Here is a 22,348-nt window from a genome sequence, read left to right as displayed (position 1 = left end):
GGACAGGGGAGGTTAGGGTACTTACCTGCCCCAGTCGGGATCTTCATCCTGTTGGGCATCCACTGTCGGAATTTGAACCGGCGGCTAAACTTCAATACCTTTCTGCCACAATCTGTGGGCTCAGCTGTACTGTTGCCATGAAGATGAAGAGTCTCTCAGCATCTGCAGATCAGTGATCCCAACATCAATGTAGCACCTCCCACTCCCCCACTCTGGGCCGGGCATCCCCTTCCCCTGCTCATAGCCAGAATCCCACTACTGGGTGGTAGACGGCCCCCCTTGAGCTTCTGTCCCTAGGTTCCTACCTGTACCACCTTGTGGTAAATCCACTCCTGCATAGGAATGGCCAATCGATCATCTATAGCTAGCAATCATCAATGGCTAACTGTCAATAGCCGATGCTATAGCCATTAATGGCAGAGATTTCTTGATGGGACGAGCTTAACCCAGCCCCCGACAGCCGATAAGCCCCCCCCACATTTTTGTTTGGCCCACTGTGCCCCCAGGAGCAGTGACCATCGAGGGGTGCAAACCATCAATGATTCACCATGGATTTTTTTTGTGTGCCGTCAATGGTAATCACAAATTATGGATCCATCTATGGTAACCCACCCCTACTCCCGGGGGCGTTGACAGCCGCAGCAGGCCTGGGTGAAAGGAGATGTGGTTTAATCGTGAGAGGTGTGGCCACACCCCCTTAGGCTTGGCTGCCGTGAGGGAGGGAAGGGGAGGGAGCAGCAGTGCCAGGCCCCTGCAGCAAGCCCGGCCCTAGGTAATTAGTACCTACCCCCCCTCTCGGCAGCCCTACCTACTCCTGAATCACACAGGTAAGCGCTAAGTACCACCTTACCCTACTTTACCAAGTTTTTATGAGACTGGACATCTTATGTACTCAGCCGCCCCTGACCACCCAGGTGCGTCACCCTGAGTGCTGATCAGACTACCCACCCACTGCAACTTTTACCACATGTTTAGATTTCTAATCTGTCTCCCATCTGTGCATCCATGACTTTATATCATCAGGCTGAGCTGGTTCATTTACTTTGTAGTTTCCCTAAGATGTATGACACATTGTGTTGGATGTAGTGGAAAAGCTGATTTCGCATCAGCATGGGCATAACTGCACATGATATTGGGTTGGTATAAACATGTAACTGTCCCTTGTAAATTGGTATGTAGAATCCTTTGTATGTGGATAGGTGACAATACTCCTCTGGACAAATCCCCTTTGAAGATGGGCAACCGAGGTTGTAAGGTCTGTTTCCTGCATCAGCCATAATTATGTCCAATTGTATATGGCATATAAGAAAAATGTCCGTTGAAATTACAGGACACCTGGCCAGGCCCTTGATAAACAGTCATTAAGAGCACTATGTTCTGTGCAGGGTCAGGGATTAAAGAATGGTTGTTTATACCAAGGGACATTCTGTCTACAGATGTGTATTTCCTCACCTAATCAGTGGGCACGTTTATTGACACAAGCCTATGTTCCCAAACTTCATAGAAAGCTGAAGGTATAATGAAAGAACCCCTGCTCAGGTGGCCGGGAAACCCTGAGGCTTCATCCAGCTGGACAATCCACTGTGAGCTGACAAGGCTTAAAATCACCCCAGGGAGGGGGGTGAGGGGGATGCCTGGAGAAGCAGGCATAAGTAGGTGATTCAACCCTAGTTTGTTGTTCATTCTGCGTGAGGCTATCGAAGGATACAGATGTTCCAGAGTTCGTCATTGGGATGGCCTCATCTCAAAACCATTCGAACCAACTGAGTGGTTTGTTCTTCCAATTTGTTATTTTATTTTATTTCTAGAAATTGTAAGTAACTGTGTGATTCTCTTTAACGTTATTATATTCTTGTAACTTTTTGTAAATAAGCTTTGAAGATATTCTTGAATTAAACATTAATTCTAGTTCCGGATCTGTGTTTTTATGACCCAAGGCCTCATATGGCTCATGTTACCTATTTTCCTAAGTATTGTTAATTGTGTGTGCAGGTGAGAGCAGAGGCTCACCTTATGCTTTAGCATTGTATTCTTCTTCTACTGGTGGCAGTTACCAGGTTTATTTAACCACACGCGCTGAGGTAACCTGTAAAAGTCACGGGCGGCAATTCTCACCTTGGCGTATGTGGAGGGTCGGCCCGCTGGACCGTGACATTGGGCATTAATGTATGGATAGCAGCTCTGTGTCATATCCGAAGGGCAAAGGAAACAACTAACCCCGGGCTTGAGAAGCATGGCTGAAACACACAGGAGAAAGTCAAAGATGAAGTGTATGTAATCAGTAAAATGTGCGGAAGGACATGTAAAAGGCAATGAATGGAACCTGGGAGGGTGCTTTATTTAAATATCCAAAACAGCAATATTTCACGTGTCGCTGGGATGGATGTCTGACAGCCACAACTGCAGGCTCCGTAATTGTATATTTATAGCTTAAAGCAGCTCTCATCTACCCCCGACCTATGTAGATTATAACATCCTATACTATAATAGCAAGTTATACCATAACCTATGCCAGCACATTACAATACAATATTGCACATGAGCCAAGTGTGTAGGATGAACCTGAAAGTAAAACTCCATCTATGTCGCCCACAAGGTGCTTGAAGCACTAATTGTTTGTACATTGTTCAGAGTCTGTTGTATTTGACAGTGTTCCTTGCTGCAGGTGGTACGCCGGACGGATCTCCAGGCAAGTGGCTGAGGAAATCCTGCTAAAACGGAGGTTCCTAGGTGCCTTCCTAATCCGAGATAGCGAGAGCTGCCCGGGGGAATTCTCAATCTCTGTCAAGTAAGAGAAGCAAATTCTGTGTTCTAGTCCAAACTGTGTGTCCGAACCCCAATGGGGGATCAAAATTAGTTTTAGCGGTCCACAAATTGGCAGACATGTTATACATTCTATTGAGAGACCCCTCTTTTAGGTCCTATAAGAATGGTAAACTGACACTTCAGGATACTGAAAACTGGGACACTGACACTTGGGGTTACAGGACAATGACACACTGACACTTGGGGTTACAGGACAATGGCACACTGACACTTGGGATTACAGGACAATGGCACACTGACACTTGGGATTACAGAATTCTGGCACACTGACACTTGGGGTTACAGAACAATGATACACTGACACTTGGGTTCACAGGACAATGACACACTGACACTTGGGGTTACAGGACAATGATACACTGACACTTGGGGTTACAGAACAATGATACACTGACACTTGGGGTTACAGGACAATGATACACTGACACTTGGGGTTACAGTACAATGGCACACTGATACTTGAGGTTACAGGACAATGATACACTGATACTTGGGGTTACAGGACAATGACACACTGACACTTGGGGTTACAGGATAATGACACACTGACACTTGGGGTTACAGGACAATGATACACTGACACTTGGGGTTACAGGACAATGATACACTGATACTTGGGGTTACAGAACAATGATACACTGACACTTGGGGTTACAGAACAATGATACACTGATACTTGGGGTTACAGGACAATGACACACTGACACTTGGGGTTACAGGATAATGACACACTGACACTTGGGGTTACAGTACAATGGCACCCTGATACTTGGGGTTACAGTACAATGGCACACTGACACTTGGAGTTACAGGACAATGGCACACTGACACTTGGAGTTACAGGACAATGATACACTGACACTTGGGGTTACAGGACAATAGCACACTGACACTTGGGGTTACAGGACTATGGCACACTGACACTTGGGGTTACAGGACAATGGCACACTGACACTCGGGGTTACAGGATAATGGGACACTGACACTCGGGGTTACAGATAATGGCACACTGACACTCGGGGTTACAGGACAATGATACACTGACACTTGGGGTTACAGTACAATGGCACACTGACACTTGGGGTTACAGGACAATGATACACTGACACTTGGGGTTACAGTACAATGGCACACTGGCACTTGGGGTTACAGGACAGTGGCACACTGACACTTGGGGTTACAGTACAATGGCACACTGACACTTGGGGTTACAGTACAATGGCACACTGGCACTTGGGGTTACAGTACAATGGCACACTGACACTTGGGGTTACAGGACAATGGCACACTGACACTTGGGGTTACAGGACAATGGCACACTGACACTTGGGGTTACAGGACAATGGCACACTGACACTTGAGGTTACAGGACAATGATACACTGAAACTTGGGGTTACAGGACAATGGCACACTGGCACTTGGGGTTACAGAACAATGGCACACTGACACTTGGGGTTACAGGACAATGGCACACTGACACGGGGTTACAGGACAATGGCACACTGACACTTGGGGTTACAGGACAATGGCACACTGACACTTGGGGTTACAGTACAATGGCACACTGACACTTGGGGTTACAGGACAATGACACACTGACACTTGGGGTTACAGGACAATGGTACACTGGCACTTGGGGTTACAGGACAATGGCACACTGACACTTGGGGTTACAGGACAATGGCACACTGACACTTGGGGTTACAGGACAATGGCACACTGGCACTTGGGGTTACAGGACAATGACACACTGACACTTGGGGTTACAGGACAATGGCACACTGGCACTTGGGGTTACAGAACAATGGCACACTGACACTTGGGGTTACAGGACAATGGCACACTGACACTTGGGGTTACAGGACAATGGCACACTGGCACTTGGGGTTACAGTACAATGGCACACTGGCACTTGGGGTTACAGGACAATGGCACACTGACACTTGGGGTTACAGGACAATGATACACTGACACTTGGGTTACAGAACAATGATACACTGACACTTGGGGTTACAGATCAATGATACACTGACACTTGGGGTTACAGAACAATGATACACTGACACTTGGGGTTACAGGACAATGACACACTGACACTTGGGGTTACAGGATAATGACACACTGACACTTGGGGTTACAGGACAATGATACACTGACACTTGGGGTTACAGGACAATGATACACTGATACTTGGGGTTACAGAACAATGATACACTGACACTTGGGGTTACAGAACAATGATACACTGATACTTGGGGTTACAGGACAATGACACACTGACACTTGGGGTTACAGGATAATGACACACTGACACTTGGGGTTACAGTACAATGGCACCCTGATACTTGGGGTTACAGTACAATGGCACACTGACACTTGGAGTTACAGGACAATGGCACACTGACACTTGGAGTTACAGGACAATGATACACTGACACTTGGGGTTACAGGACAATAGCACACTGACACTTGGGGTTACAGGACAATGGCACACTGACACTTGGGGTTACAGGACAATGGCACACTGACACTCGGGGTTACAGGATAATGGGACACTGACACTCGGGGTTACAGGATAATGGGACACTGACACTCGGGGTTACAGATAATGGCACACTGACACTCGGGGTTACAGGACAATGATACACTGACACTTGGGGTTACAGTACAATGGCACACTGACACTTGGGGTTACAGGACAATGATACACTGACACTTGGGGTTACAGTACAATGGCACACTGGCACTTGGGGTTACAGGACAGTGGCACACTGACACTTGGGGTTACAGTACAATGGCACACTGACACTTGGGGTTACAGTACAATGGCACACTGGCACTTGGGGTTACAGTACAATGGCACACTGACACTTGGGGTTACAGGACAATGGCACACTGACACTTGGGGTTACAGGACAATGGCACACTGACACTTGGGGTTACAGGACAATGGCACACTGACACTTGAGGTTACAGGACAATGATACACTGAAACTTGGGGTTACAGGACAATGGCACACTGGCACTTGGGGTTACAGAACAATGGCACACTGACACTTGGGGTTACAGGACAATGGCACACTGACACGGGGTTACAGGACAATGGCACACTGACACTTGGGGTTACAGGACAATGGCACACTGACACTTGGGGTTACAGTACAATGGCACACTGACACTTGGGGTTACAGGACAATGACACACTGACACTTGGGGTTACAGGACAATGGTACACTGGCACTTGGGGTTACAGGACAATGGCACACTGACACTTGGGGTTACAGGACAATGGCACACTGACACTTGGGGTTACAGGACAATGGCACACTGGCACTTGGGGTTACAGGACAATGACACACTGACACTTGGGGTTACAGGACAATGGCACACTGGCACTTGGGGTTACAGAACAATGGCACACTGACACTTGGGGTTACAGGACAATGGCACACTGACACTTGGGGTTACAGGACAATGGCACACTGGCACTTGGGGTTACAGTACAATGGCACACTGGCACTTGGGGTTACAGGACAATGGCACACTGACACTTGGGGTTACAGGACAATGATACACTGACACTTGGGTTACAGAACAATGATACACTGACACTTGGGGTTACAGATCAATGATACACTGACACTTGGGGTTACAGAACAATGATACACTGACACTTGGGGTTACAGAACAATGATACACTGACACTTGGGGTTACAGGACAATGACACACTGACACTTGGGGTTACAGGATAATGACACACTGACACTTGGGGTTACAGGACAATGATACACTGACACTTGGGGTTACAGGACAATGATACACTGATACTTGGGGTTACAGAACAATGATACACTGACACTTGGGGTTACAGAACAATGATACACTGATACTTGGGGTTACAGGACAATGACACACTGACACTTGGGGTTACAGGATAATGACACACTGACACTTGGGGTTACAGTACAATGGCACCCTGATACTTGGGGTTACAGTACAATGGCACACTGACACTTGGAGTTACAGGACAATGGCACACTGACACTTGGAGTTACAGGACAATGATACACTGACACTTGGGGTTACAGGACAATAGCACACTGACACTTGGGGTTACAGGACAATGGCACACTGACACTTGGGGTTACAGGACAATGGCACACTGACACTTGGGGTTACAGGATAATGGGACACTGACACTCGGGGTTACAGGACAATGGTACACTGACACTCGGGGTTACAGATAATGGCACACTGACACTTGGGGTTACAGGACAATGATACACTGACACTTGGGGTTACAGTACAATGGCACACTGACACTTGGGGTTACAGGACAATGATACACTGACACTTGGGGTTACAGTACAATGGCACACTGGCACTTGGGGTTACAGGACAGTGGCACACTGACACTTGGGGTTACAGTACAATGGCACACTGACACTTGGGGTTACAGTACAATGGCACACTGGCACTTGGGGTTACAGTACAATGGCACACTGACACTTGGGGTTACAGGACAATGGCACACTGACACTTGGGGTTACAGGACAATGGCACACTGACACTTGGGGTTACAGGACAATGGCACACTGACACTTGAGGTTACAGGACAATGATACACTGAAACTTGGGGTTACAGGACAATGGCACACTGGCACTTGGGGTTACAGAACAATGGCACACTGACACTTGGGGTTACAGGACAATGGCACACTGACACGGGGTTACAGGACAATGGCACACTGACACTTGGGGTTACAGGACAATGGCACACTGACACTTGGGGTTACAGGACAATGGCACACTGACACTTGGGGTTACAGGACAATGACACACTGACACTTGGGGTTACAGGACAATGGTACACTGGCACTTGGGGTTACAGAACAATGGCACACTGACACTTGGGGTTACAGGACAATGGCACACTGACACTCGGGGTTACAGAAAATAGGATACTGCGACTGACACATTGGGTCTTATCTAATAAAAGGTTGTGCATCACCATTCTTGTCCACAAAGGTCATATATGTACCAAAACATACTGGGCCTAATTCATATTTGTATGTAAACCAGATGTTTGGGGGTCTGCTCAGGAGTAAGAACGGGCAGAACAGGTCTTCCAATATCGCTCATAGCCTTCGGTCAGCCACAGCATGATTGACATGCTGCAGTGTTTGGGAGGTGGTACCTGGCACTGCTCTTCACAATGGGGGGGGGGGTGCACCGTTTTGAAGGCGTGACAAGTCCAGGGCCTGCGTCGTCGGACTTCCTGGACCCAGGTGTCTGGTTCCTACAGCCAGTCTGAGTAAGCTTCAGCGATTTGCAATGCCTGAAACCATCGCAAAACGCGACCGATGGTCATGATGGTGATTTGAGGCTACGTCCTCACATGCAGCAGTCGGATCTCGCAAATGCTAACAGGAGGTGTTTTATCTCCTACAGGCGCTTCCTGTTGCATTTTAATTTGAATGACACTGAATTGCACAGCGCTTCCATGAATGAGGCCCACAGTTCACTTATAGGTGATGTCAACTGAATATTTAAAAATATAGGTTCTCTACCCATCCAGATAGGAAACCAGGATGACTGCATGCAGGTTAGGGACTTGTAATGAAGATATAGGAAATTCAATGCGTTTCACCAAATGAAATGGTTTCTTCAGGAGGATAGACCATCTGTCTTCGACCTAAGGGCCTGATTCAGAGCCGCTCGCGAGCGCTTTGCGCTTGCAAGCGGCTTGATGTTTGTGATCTGCGCATGCTCCGCGTCCGGCATGCGCCTGCGTGAGCCCCACCGAGCGACTGAAGTTCAGTCGCTTAAGGGCTCGCTACAAGACGGGGCGGCTGTCGATGGTGAGTGACAGCTCGCCCCGTTTTGTAGGCGGGTAGGGGGGGTGGTTGGCCAAACACAGGCATTCCCTTAGGAACGCCTGGCGTTTGAGGGGGGACCTACTGACATCACTACTGATGTCAGTAGTGGACTTTCTGCTCTATTAGAGCAGGAAGTCCACTCGGCCTTGCGGCAGCCGAGACCCTACCATAGGGTCTCGTCGCAAGGCCGATGGTCACGATTATCGCAACGGGCTCCTTGCCGCTCGCACAAGCTGTTGGTGGGCTTCCACAGCTTTGCGAGCGGCAGGAGACAAAAAAGATAAAATAAATAAAAACGCTCACATTACCTGCGAGCGGCCGGCCCTTACGAGCGGGTCTGAATCAGACCCTAATTCCAGAGGGATTATATTCCTTTATTATACTGGAACTGACGATATGACTTTTACATTATGGGACTATTCTGTCTTTCTTATTGGCTATTAGAGAAGAAATTTAAGGTTACGAGCCATGACGGTTTTTATTGACACATATTTAGTAATGTTGTTTATTTAAGTTACTCCTACTCCCGGGAGATAATATATATTTTCCCTTTATTATAGTTTTTATTTTCTTTCAAGTACTTTTCGCATATGTATATAAATTTTTATCATACGTACAGTACAGACTGGTTTAATTACTGTTGAGTTTCTTCACTTACACCTGGGTATAGCCACTTATCAGCCTGTGCCTTTTTGTCTGTGGGCCTAATACACTACGGATTGCAATACTGCGTACACACGCCTTTCAACTGCGATAGCATGCAAACTCAGCACTACTTAAGGACGCCCAATTTACCATACACACATCCGTAATACACGGCAGAATAGCAAAACCATCGGTAAAATCGAGTAACATCGGACCCATACGCACACTTGCACAAGCCCTGACCTCATTCAGAAATTGCTAACAGCCACGCACGCTATGGGACCTCGCACTGCGTATGGCCACGCAGTGGATAATTTATGCGCGTCCCTGAAACAGCATGCGAACGCACTGGCACTCCTACGTCTGCACGACCATTCCCCCGTCACCACCCACAGACGGCACTTCCTGTCAATCACTCTGCGATGGGTCTGCGTAGCCTCAGCGATCGCAGTCCCGATTGCAGTGGCTAGTTCGCGCAACTGTGATCCAAGCTGAATCAGGCCCTGTACCCTCTGCCACATAATGTGTTTATTGTTCTCTCAGCTTTGCTTTTCTTAGTTCCTCTCACTTATCATCTCACATACACAAGGTCTGGTTTAGGATTAGGTTCCCTTTATGCCCAGTGGAAGAATTATCGGGCCAACACATAATGGTGTGCTACTAGGGGCACAAATGATAACTTTTTTTTTTTTTTTTAATGATACTCAAATACCATCGATGATGTGACACCGATGCAAAATAGTTCTATTTATGTAACATAGGGCCTGATTCAGACCCACTCGCAAGCGGGTCGATGGTGGGGCTTGCGGCAGACGAGACCCTACCACAAGGGTCTTGTCGCAAGCCCGATGGTCGCGACCATCACCTGGCCGCTCGCTAAAGCTGTGGGTGGTCACCCACAGCTTAGCGAGCGGCCAGGAGGCCGGGTTTTTTAAAACAATGGGGCCGCCCTGATTCAGAGCGAGCGTTCGCTTTTTGCGAGCGGCTCTGAATCAGGCCCATAGTCAGCTACAGACAAATGATATAGATTCTGTGATCCGGAAATATGACAGAAAGTGAGCTCTGATTGAGTCTTGTGGGACTAAAATGTGAGAATTCCACAACATTGTCGATGGCTTGGGAGATTAATACGCCCTGATTCGGAGATGGAGGCAATGTAGATTTTGGACGCAGTGGCGAAATTTTATGCCGCTGCGCATGATTCACAGCACGGGCGGTGATGGATCAGCGCTGTGCTTTTTGCACATGCAGCGATGGATTAGCGATGACGGTTGTCAAGAGGATTTATTGGCAAAGTGAGTGACAGGCAGTCAGCGCTTGGGGGAGGTTAGAAAATAACGCAGATGCTTCTGGACCATTTTCTGAGCAAATTGGTTCTCGGCTGCGGAGGCCCTGGTGTTTTAGGAGAGCAGCTCAGGCTGAGATAACATAGTCTTACCCAGAAGTGCGATGTGCGACCAACTAGTTTCTGCTTTTAAAGGTAGCAGCGGATGTGAGATGCCGGAGGTGGCTGAGTCATTAGCATAATTTTGCTGGTCTGCTGCGTACGGAATCGCGACTGGATTTGCGTCCATCGCTGAATCAGGCCCATACTGTTGAGCCTCAGTAATACACAGTTCCTCCATCAGGGGGCAGCATAGGAACAGGGATAAGCTGCAGGCAGGAGACAAATGGGAATCTCAGAGCAACAGGAATCCTATAAACCATTTCAGAAATGGCTATACTGGGCACTCACAAGGCTGAGAACTCTCTTTATTGGGTCTGATTCAGCAGCGTACGAATTGCAACTACGTACACAGCTTGGCCGATTGTTCGGTACTGCCTATGGACCTCAGTCGCACTGCGCTGCAATCGCACTGCTATTATGCACGCACATAGAGATCCATCGCAGAGTGAGTGACAGACCGTGAGCGTTTGGGGGTGGTGATGGGGGAGTGGTTGAAGAAACGCAGGCGTGTCTGTCCGTTTGAACGCCGTTGCGTGGGCGTGCATAAATGAGCCACTGCAATTGCATACGCAGATTGAGATCCCTCTGCGTGCGATGAGACTTGCAGATTATGCGACATGTCAGACGTGGTGTAATTGTGTGTGCTGGGCCGATGTGTTTCGATGTTACCGAGGTATACGCAGGACTGTGAGGTATTACGGATGTGAGAAAGCAGCAGTGGGCGTCTCTATGCTGGCTGCGCGGTGGCAGGTATAAGTATATTTTCGCAGCTGCATTGCGTGCGATTATACAGCTGCGATCGCATTAGCGATCCATATGGAATCAGGCCCATTGTCCATAATCTACGGGTTAGGTGTTAGAAAGGTTTTTAGGTGCACGTGTTTATGGGAAGAAGAATTCTACACTTATAACAAAACCTTTAATTGTTCTTTCTTATGAAAAATATATAATTATATAAATTTCAGAGACTTGTTAGAACTGAACATATTAGCCAGAAAGCTGTTTCTCTGTGTGCGCCATGCTTGCTGCCAGTAATGGACCCTCATGATTATGTAAGAAGGTTATCTATGACTAAAAGGCACATTGGGTTTTGTTACACTGCAGGTTATATGCACCAGACACGCTAAATATATTCTTGCTGGGACAGTGCCGTCATCTCATTGGCTGGTACCAGTGTTTATGCCTCAGGGCTGTCCTGTGGGCCTATCATAATGATCCGACTGCCAGGGACCTTTCTGGTGAGCCAGCGTTATTGAAAGCAGTTAGTCCGGTCGTTCTCGCACATTCTCAGCCTGTAAATAATATGCGACCTTGCCGATGTCAGGCTTGCAGCTATAGGCGCGGATAACGATGCCCTGTCCGATTCTCTGTGGGGCCTTGTCTACTCTGTATTCTCCTCTCTTTTCTGTCTGTTCTCAGGGGAAGAGGGAAGCTGGAGACTGTTTCCAGGAATGTCGTCTATTTCTTTGCTGTGATATCAGTACAGCTCAAAACATGGCTGCCTGCACCGTGTACTGTGGGGCTGAGGGTGGTCACAGAATGTATTCGCAAAGTGAGTGACAGGTAGTCAGAGTTTGAGGGAGGTAACGGGGGTTGGTTAGAAAAACGCAGGCGTGTCGGGACCTTTTTCTAGGCATGCCCTGGTGAGCCTTTGCGAATTCATTCGCAGCCGGAGAGGCTTCGGAGTCTTAGGAGAGCCGCTCTGTCTGAGGGGGTCATTCAGACCCACTCGCAAGCGGCAGTACGCTCGCAAGTGGGTCGATGTTCCCCACTGCGCATGCGCACGACGGAGGGAGCTCCGTCGTGAGCATGCGCGAGACCCGGCGAGCGACGGGGAATCCGTCGCTCGGGGTCTCGCACCAAAGGGGGCGTGCTGTCGATGGTGACTGACAGCACGCTCCCTTTGGTGGGCGTGCCAGCCCGTGCCTGCCAGACGGAGGCGTTCCCATGGGAACGCCTACCGTCTGAAGCCGGCCCCACTGACATCACTAGTGATGTCAGTGGGAGTGATTTTGGCTCTGATAGAGCCAAAATCACTCCAGGGCTTGTGGCTGGGAAACCCTACCGCAGAGTTTCCGTCGCAAGTCCGATGGTCGCGATGGTCAAGACCATCGCGACCATCTTTTTGGATGCTCGTATATGCTGTGGGTGGTGACCCACAGCTATACGAGCGTCCAGGAGGACGCTCCATTTTAATGGAGGAGGGCCCTGATTCAGAGCGAGCGCTCTGGTCAGAGCGTCCGGCTCTGAGTCAGGGCCTGAGGCCCTCATTCAGAGCCGTACGCTCTGAGCAGAGCGCACGCTCTGAATGAGGGCCGGGCTCCATTTTCATGGAGCGTCCTCCTGGACGCTCGTATAGCTGTGGGTCACCACCCACAGGCTATACGAGCGTGCTTTATGATGGCCGCGATGGTCGAGACCATCGCGACCATCGAAATTGCGAGCCGGAGCCTGCGGTTGAGGTTTTCAACCGCAAGCTCCGGAGTGATTTTGGCTCTATCAGAGCCAAAATCACTCCCACTGACATCACTAGTGATGTCAGTGGGCCGGCTTCTGACGGGAGGCGTTCCCGTGGGAACGCCCCCGTCAGGGAGGCACGCCCCCGGCACGCCCACCAAAGGGGGCGTGCTGTCAATCAACATTGACAGCACGCCCCCTTTGATCGGACACAACGAGCAAAGGACTTTCCTTCGCTCGTCGCGTCTGGCGCATGCGCACGACGGAGCTCCCTCCGTCGTGCGCATGCTCAGTGCATAACATCGACCCACTTGCGAGCGGACAGCCGCTCGCGAGTGGGTCTGAATCAGGCCCTGAGTCAGCAAGGACTTACTCAGAGGTTCCAAGTGCGGCCGATATTACTGCTTTTGTACGTAATCGGCGGACGTCAGACGCCGGAAGTGGGTGTCTCGGTGCACAAGAAATCAGCTCCGTCATTAGGATGTTTCCACAAGTCTGCTGCGTAAGGAATTGCAGTTGGGACGGGATTTGCAGCCATCTCTGAATCAGGCCCTGTGTATGGGTGACAAGCCCAGTGTAATTAGTGCAGTCAGATTGCTCACTGTACACCTAGGGCCTATTCATCAAACGATAAATGACCCGGTAACCATACGGAAACGCTCGTTTCCGCATATTTAAATTACCAGGCCATTCATCATCAGGGGTCCTTAGTATTCAGCAAACTCTGAAAACTGAACGTTTTTGGAGTTTGCTGCCGAGAACAAGCGCCATCTTCAGACAGCACTTGTCCTCGGATCCCCACTACTTCCTATGGGAAGGAGTTCCGGGGATGCGAAGAGGGGACCGAGCGGATCCCTCCGCCGCCTCCTCACTACCTCCCCCGCAGCTGTGCGCATGCGTGACCCGAGGTCACGCTTTTCGGAGCAGATGTCCCCTCACCGGAGCAATGATGAATTGCTCTGGTGCCACGTTTCCCCCTCTGCGAGTTGGATAATTAAGTATCCCTCACAGCGAGTCCAATACTTCATCATCGGAAGCTATACGGCCTTCGATGATGAATAGGCGCCTTAGTAGTCTACTTTCAGTAACTCCCACTCCTGAACCTAGATCTAATCTAGCCCTCTCCCCAATGGACAAAAAAGCCGCCACTTAGAAAGAATGATCTCATCAAGATCTTGGTTTGGTAAATTGGACCCAGGGCTGCGTGCTCTTCAGGGGTCGTCTTAAGAGAGAAGGGGGCCCGTGTGCATTCCCCGTCCGGGGTCCCCTCCTCTCACCCCGGGGGCCGGCAGCCGACTGACACAGCTGGCCAGCCTCCGCAGCATCTGTAGACTCTGGGCGACGTCCTCACTGCGCATGCGCAAAATGCTGGAAAAATGGCTGCGGCGCCCATTTTCCGGAGTTTAGAGCAGCGCTGAGACACTCGACGCGGGACCTCGGAGGGTAAGTTTTAGATAATATAGGTGCAGGGTGTGCGGTGCGATCCCCCCTTGGACCCGGGGGCCCGTGTGCATGGCACACCCTGCATCCATTATAGATACGCCCCTGTCGCTCTTATAGGATGCTGCTGGATCCCATCATCACAACACCAGCTGTATGCGGCCCTCTGTCTTCCTCAACTCACAACCAGACTTCCTGTTTCCACCCCCAGCATGCTCCATTCCCCTCTCACCTCGCATCTCCTGTGCCAGTGACTGGCTTCCCCCATCTGCCCTCAGCCACTGCTAAAGTCTTCTCCACATCACCCTAAGCGTATTAGTCAGCACGCAGGGCCTGATTCCAAGATGGGCGCAGCTGCTGTGGAGAAATATGCTAATGCCGGAGGTGGCGTCTGAAGGAAAAAGATGCCTCCTGCCGGCATCTTACATCGGACTGCGTCTGAAGACGTTGGATCGGTTCAACTTTGGTTGTGATGTTTGCAGCGTCGGCCATCTGAGTGAGCTTAAGCTTTCTCAGAATGGCCACCTCCTACCTACTTGCGAGCAGGGGCATAGAGAGCCCTTCCGGGCCCAGGTAAAGATGGGGGCGTGGCCTAATCACGAAGGCGTGACCACACCCCCTTGAGCACAAAAAAACCCCACACATTCGCAGCGCAGGGGGGCGCTGTGAGCCCCTCAGTCCGGCGCAAAGCCCGCGGGGGTGCGATCGGTGTGATCGCTCCCTACCACAGGCATAGGAGACTGCTGCGGCTGCTGTGAGGGAGGGGGGGGGGGCGGTGGCGGACCCGGGCCCCGCCGTAAGACCGGGCCCGGGTAAACAGTACCTGCCCCCCCCACACTTCGGCGCCCCTGCTTACAAGGCCAGTAAATCGGCGTTCCACGGTTTCTGGAAGTGCAGGCAGCACCGCCCTGCCCCCGCAACCCAATGGGCTGCAGCATGTCAATCATAATGCGGCTTGGAGGTACTGAGGGCCTGATTCAGACCCGGTCTCAAGGCTGCATTCGCACGCAGCTTGCCGATGTTTGCAATCTGCGCATGCTTAGAAGACGCAGTACACATGTGCGAATCAGTCACCCAGTACACAGACACCTCCGCAAACATGAGTGACAGGACGTGCAGTTTGTGGGTGGTGACAGGGGGTGGTCGATGGTAGCAGGGGTGTGGTGGTGCAAACGCCAGGGCCGTAACTAGGGTGGTGTGACCGGTGCCGTGACACAGGGCACCGCAGGGCAGGGGGCGCTGTTTGGGCCTGTCGATTTTCTGTTTATTATCATTCTCACTTGTATCTTCCTCTATTTTTATCCCCAGCCTCTCCGGGCCTCCCCTATCTCTTCCCAGGCCATGCTCCTTTGCCGGGTGCGTTATGTCCCTATTTGAAAAATAGGGGGGGCGCCAATGATTTTTCTGGCACAGGGCAGCAAAAAGTCTAGATACAGCTCTGGCGAACGCAGGCGTGTAGCGCGTTGGAATGCCATTTCAGGGACGTGCATAATTAAGACGCATCGTCAGTATACACTAGGGGTGAGCGGGTTCGGATTTCTGAAATCCGAACCCCCCCGAGCTCTCCCGATCCGAGTCAGGCTCGAGTTTTCCCGCCTGACTCGGATCTGAAATTGAGGCAAAACGTCATCATCCCGCTGTCGGATCTTGCGGGTTTTGAATTCCATAAAAGGTACCCGCGTCGGCGCCATTTTCTCACTCGACTGTGGACATTGAAGAGGGAGGGTGGGAGTTAGGGCTGGCTGGGCTGTATAGTGTAGTGTAGTGTAGTGTTGTGCTGTGCTGCTGTTGTCCATAGGGGCTGTGTCCACTCCTCCAAAGTCCATAGGTGCTGGCTGTGTTGTGCTGTGCTGCTGTTGTCCATAGGGGCTGTGTCCACTCCTCCAAAGTCCATAGGTGCTGGCTGTGTTGTGCTGTGCTGCTGTTGTCCATAGGGGCTGTGTCCACTCCTCCAAAATCCATAGGGGCTGGCTGGGCTGTGTTGTGCAGTTTGTTGTCCATAGGGGCTGGCTGGGCTCTGTTGTGCAGTCAGTTGTCCATAGGGGCTGTGTCCACTCCAAAGTCTATAGGGGCTGGCTGGGCTGTGTTTGTGCAGTGTCCCATAAAGGCTGCAGTCCTAAAGTGGTGCTGTAGTGTTGTCCAGGGGGGTGACCTGTCCATCAGGCGTGCTCCCCCCAAGTGCAAAAAAAATGCATAGTGCACGCTAAAAAAATAAAAAATAATAAATAAAATATTTTCTGTCTTTGTGAATTGAGTGCGCAGTAGCCGCACGTGCATCAGCCTGCGCCTGTCATAAATCAAGGTCCGGCTGGCTCATCTGTTAAAGGGTGGTGTAACCCATAGTGCAAGCCAAAAAAATATATATATATTTTCTGTCTTTGTGAATTGAGTGCGCAGTAGCTGCACGTGCATCAGCGTGCGCCTGTCATAAATCAAGGTCCGGCTGGCTCGTCTGTTAAAGGTTGGTATAACCCCCAAAGTGCGCTCCACAAAAAACAAACTATTCTTTTTTTCTGTGTTTGTGAATTGTGTGCTCTGTGGCTGCACGTGCATCAACAAAGTAGCAGCACCAAGCGTGTGCCTGTGTCCCATAAGTCTGTTAAAGGGTGGTGTAACCCCCAAAGTGCGCTCCACAAAAAATAAACAATTCTTTTTTTTCTGTGTTTGTGTGCAAAATGTATGCGCAGTAGCCGCACGTGCATCAACAAAGGAGCAGTGCCAAGAGTGCGCCTGTGTCCCATAAGTCTGTTAAAGGGTGGTGTAACCCCCAAAGTGCTCCAAAAAATAAAAAACAATTTTTTTTCAGTGTTTTTGACTTGTGTGCGCTGTAGCCGCACGTGCATCAACACAGTAGCAGCGCCAAGCGTGCGCCTGTGTCATAAGTCAAGGGCTGGTTTGGACATCTGGTCCGGACTGAAGGACGTGCCAACAATTTCTGACATATCTACTGTCACTGCATATGATACTGTCACCATTGACAGTATCAACAAAGTAGCAGCACCAAGCGTGTGCCTGTGTCCCATAAGTCTGTTAAAGGGTGGTGTAACCCCCAAAGTGCGCTCCACAAAAAATAAACAATTCTTCTTTTTTTTCTGTGTTTGTGTGCAAATGTATGCACAGTAGCCGCACGTGCATCAACAAAGGAGCAGTGCCAAGAGTGCGCCTGTGTCCCATAAGTCTGTTAAAGGGTGGTGTAACCCCCAAAGTGCTCCAAAAAATAAAAAACAATTTTACATAGGTGACAGCATCCAAGTAGGGATGTCAGGCAGTCCGTACCTGTACTGTCAGGAAAAAGAGGCAATTTGGAGGTCCCTGTACAAACTGGCTCTATTTTACCTGAGTTGCCCCCCTCCCGTGTGTACTCCAAAAGAGTGTTTAGTGCAGCCGGGAACCTTGTCAGCGAAAGGCGTAGGTTGCTTTCACAAAATGTGGAGAAGATGATGTTCATAAAAATTAGGGGTGTGCACCGGCCACTTTTCGTGTTTTGTGTTTTGGTTTTGGATCTGGATCTTTCTTCGTGTTTTGGATCTGGATTGGTTTTGCCAAAACCACCCTTCCGTGTTTTGGGTTCTGGGTTTTGTGCTTTGGATCTGTATTTTTTTGAAAAAAAAGCATAAAAACAGCTTAAATCACAGAATTTGTGGGTTTTTCTGCTCCTATGCAATTATTAACCTCAATAACCTTCATTTCCACTCATTTCCAGTCTATTCTGAACACCTCACACCTCACAATATTGTTTTTATGGCCAAAAGATTGCACCGAGGTAGCTGGATGACTATGCTAAGCGACACGAGTGGGCGGCACAAACACGTTTCCCATCTAGGAGTGACACTGCAGTGGCAGACAGGATGGCAGTTTGAAAAACTAGGCCCCAAACTGTACATACTGCAAAGAAAAAAAAGAGGTGCAAGATGGAATTGTCCTTGGGCCCTCCCGCGCACCCTTATGTTGTATAAATAGGACATGCACACTTTAACAAACCAATCATTTCAGCGCCAGGGTCTGCCACATGACTGTGGCTGAAATGATTGGTTCGTTTGGGCCCCCACAAAACAAGCTGGCAATTAATGTGTCCCTGCACAAACTGGCTCTACGGAGGCAAGATGTCGTCCTCATCCTCCTCATCCACCGATTCCTTGGATAAAACAGGAAAAAGGGATTTAGGTGTCCCTGGACTGCTTATGGTCGTAGCCAAAGTTTCTGAACTTGACAGTAACTTTTTATGAACGCGCTGCAGGTGCCGTATAAGGGAGGATGTTCCTAGGTGGTTAATGTCTCTACCCCTACTTATTTCACCTTTACATATGGTACATATGGCAAGACAGTTGTTGTCCGGATTTGGATAGAAATATTGCCAGACCAAAGAGGTGGAATGTTTGGTCTTCTGCCCAGGCATGACCGTGATGGGCTTTTTCATCCCACGGATAACAACTGTCTCCCCCGGAGCCTGATTTAAACAAACCACATCACCATCAGAATCCTCCTCGCCAACTTCCTCCTCAGCGCCAGCTACACCAGTATCCTCATCTTGTTGTACTTCAACAGTGACATCTTCAATTTGCATATCAGCAAGTGGACTGTGGGTGCTCCTTTCAGCACTTGCAGGGGGCGTGCAAATGGTGGAAAGAGCCACCTCTTCCCGTCCAGTGCTGGGAAGGTCAGGCATCGCAACCACCACCACACTTGGACTCTCCTTGGGGATTTGTGATATCTTCTTAGAACGCACAGTTCTTCGCTGTGCTTTTGCCAGCTTAACTCGTTTGAGTTTTTTAGTGGGAGGAGGGCTTCCATCGTCATGTGAAGCTGAACCACTAGTCATGAACATAGGGAAAGACCTTAGCCATTCCTTGCCACTCCGTGTCGTAAATGGCATATTGGCAAGTTTACGTTTCTCTTCAGATGATTTAAATGTTTTTTTCAAGGTCATTTTCCTGAACTTTGTCATTTGGGATTGTATGTGCCCTCTACTATGACATTGGGCATCGGCCTTGGCAGACGACGTTGATGGCATGTTATCGTCTATGTCATGACTAGTGGCAGCAGCTTCAGCACTAGGAGGAAGTGGTTCTTGATCTTTCCCTATTTTATTTTTATCGGAGAAAGTTTGGTCCTCCATTTATGTTATATTGATATATACGTGCGGCTAAGGCGCACACAGACACAGAAAATAATTTTTTATTTTTGTTGGAGACTAGTGCACTTTGTGGGTTACACCACCCTTTAAGAAATGAGCCAGCCGGCCCTTTACTTATGGGACACAGGCGCACGCTTGGCGCTGCTCCTTTGTTGATGCACGTGCAGCTACAGCCCACACAATTCACAAACACAGAAAATATTTTTTTATTTTGTTTGGAGTGCCCTTTGGGGGTTACAGCACCCTTTAACGGACAAGCCAGCCGGCCTTTTACTTATGGGACACAGGCGCACGCTTGGCGCTGCTCCTTTGTTGATGCACGTGGAGCCACAGTGCACACAATTCACAAACACAGAATTTTTTTTTTAATTTTGTTTGGAGTGCCCTTTGGGGGTTACAGAACCCTTTAGCGGTCAATCCAGCCGGCCCTTTATTTATGGGACACAGGCGCACGCTTGGCACTACTTTGTTGATGCACATGCGGCTACTGCGCACACAATTCACAAACACAAAAAAATATATTTTTTTATTTTGTTTGGAGTGCCCTTTGGGGGTTACAACACCCTTTAACAGACAAGCCAGCCGGCCTTTTACTTATGGGACACAGGCACACGCTTGGCGCTGCTTCTTTGTTGCTGCACGTGCAGCCACAGTGCATACAATTCACAAACACAGAAAAAATATTATTTTTTTTTGCACTTGGGGGGAGCACCCCTGATGGACAGAGCACCCCCTGGACAACACTACAGCACCCCTTTAGGACTGGGACACTGCACAGGACTTTGGAGTGGACACAGCCCCTATGGACAACTGACTGCACAACACAGTCCAGCCAGCCCCTATGGACTTTTAAGGAGTGGACACTGCCCCTATGGACAATAGCAGCACAGCGCAGCATTGCACAGCACAACACTACACTACACAGCCCAGCCAGCCCTAACTCCCACCCTCCCTCTTCACTGTCCACAGCCGAGTGAGAAAATGGCGCCAACGCGGGTACCTTATATAGGATCCAAAACCCGCGAGACCCGGAAGGCGGGATGATGACGTTTTGCCTCGATTTCAGATCCGAGTCAGGCGGGAAAAGTTGAGCCTGACTCGGATCAGCCTCGGATCGGGGGGCTCGGGGGGTTCGGATTTCAGAAATCCGAACCCGCTCACCCCTAATACAAATGAATTATCAACTCTTCCAGGGAGACCAGCCTCCAGACCGTACAGAGGGACCTGTGGTGGTGGATTCCAGCGGGGACGAATTAATACTCTGTGAGGATGAGGATGTACACAACACTGAAGAGGGTGAAGAATCGGTGGATGAGGAGGATGAGGACGACATCTTGCCTCCGTAGAGCCAGTTTGTGCAGGGACAGATTAATTGCAAGCTTGTTTTGTGGGGCCCCAAACGAACCAATCATTTCAGCCACAGTCGTGTGGCAGACCCTGGCGCTGAAATGATTGGTTTGTTAAAGTGTGCATGTCCTGTTTATACAACATAAGGGTGGGTGGGAGGGCCCAAGGACAATTCCATCTTGCACCTCTTTTTTTTCTTTGCATTATGTACTGTTTGGGGCCTAGTTTTTCAAACTGCCATCCTGTCTGCCACTGCAGTGCCACTCCTAGATGGGCCATGTGTTTGTGCCGCCCACTCGTGTCGCTTAGCATAGTCATCCAGCTACCTCGGTGCAACCTTTTGGACTAAAAACAATATTGTGAGGTGTTCAGAATAGACTGGAAATGAGTGGAAATTAATGTTATTGAGGTTAATAATAGCGTAGGAGCAGAAAAACCCACAAATTCTGTGATTTTAGCTGTTTTTATGCTTTTTCAAAAAAAAAATATAGATCCAAAACACAAAACCCAGAACCCAAAACAAGGAAGAGTGGTTTTGTCAAAACCAATCCAGATCCAAAACACGAAGAAAGATCCAGATCCAAAACCAAAACACGAAAAGTGGCCGGTGCACACCCCTAATATACACCAGGGTTGCCTACCTTTAATATTCTCTTCCCGGGAGAAGCCCGGGTAAGAGATGCAGCAGGGGGCCGATGGGGGCGGAGCTTGACGATTCGCGTCATTAAGAAGAATCACAGCTTAAGCCCCCGCCCCCTTCACGGAGACCCGCGATTGCCGCAGGTATTCTCCTAATTCTGCCCACTTCACTAGGAAGTGGGTAGAATGCGGGAGAAATGCCTACCCTTCCGTGGGTGCAGGGGGTTACCCGAAAAATCGGGAGCCTCCCGCGAAAACCGGGAGGGTAGGCATGTATGATATACACGTCACATGGCTAAATTAAACACAGCAGCACTCGCAGTGCTTGCGGTAGGGTATGGTCAGCCACAAGTGGTGCGTATGGATCCGATGTCAGCCGATGTTACCGATTGTTTAATACACTTCCTGGAGATGACATATGTTACTAAGGGAAAGTCTGCATCTTGTGTCAGGCTGGTGGGCATCTAATTTCATACGGCGATCGTACAGCAAAACAAGGTGGGCGTGCTAATGTCTTGATAGCGATATCGGG

General features: G+C 49.6%; 1 protein-coding gene across 1 annotated transcript in view; it reads left to right on the top strand.

Moving 5' to 3' along the window:
• Window positions 1–22,348, top strand: part of GRAP (GRB2 related adaptor protein) — a 112,616-nt gene that overhangs the window by 30,914 nt on the left and 59,354 nt on the right. The window contains exon 4 of the mRNA XM_088464941.1: window positions 2,666–2,788. Within this exon, the coding sequence (XP_088321067.1) occupies window positions 2,666–2,788 (123 nt within the window). The remainder of the gene's footprint in view (window positions 1–2,665; window positions 2,789–22,348) is intronic.

Source organism: Taudactylus pleione, unplaced genomic scaffold, assembly GCF_031769625.1.
Source record: "Taudactylus pleione unplaced genomic scaffold, aTauple2 ptg000061l, whole genome shotgun sequence".
Classification (NCBI taxonomy): Eukaryota; Metazoa; Chordata; class Amphibia; order Anura; family Myobatrachidae; genus Taudactylus; species Taudactylus pleione.
The sequence above is the reverse complement of the archived record's forward strand: the minus strand, read 5'-3'. Positions and strand labels throughout refer to the sequence as shown.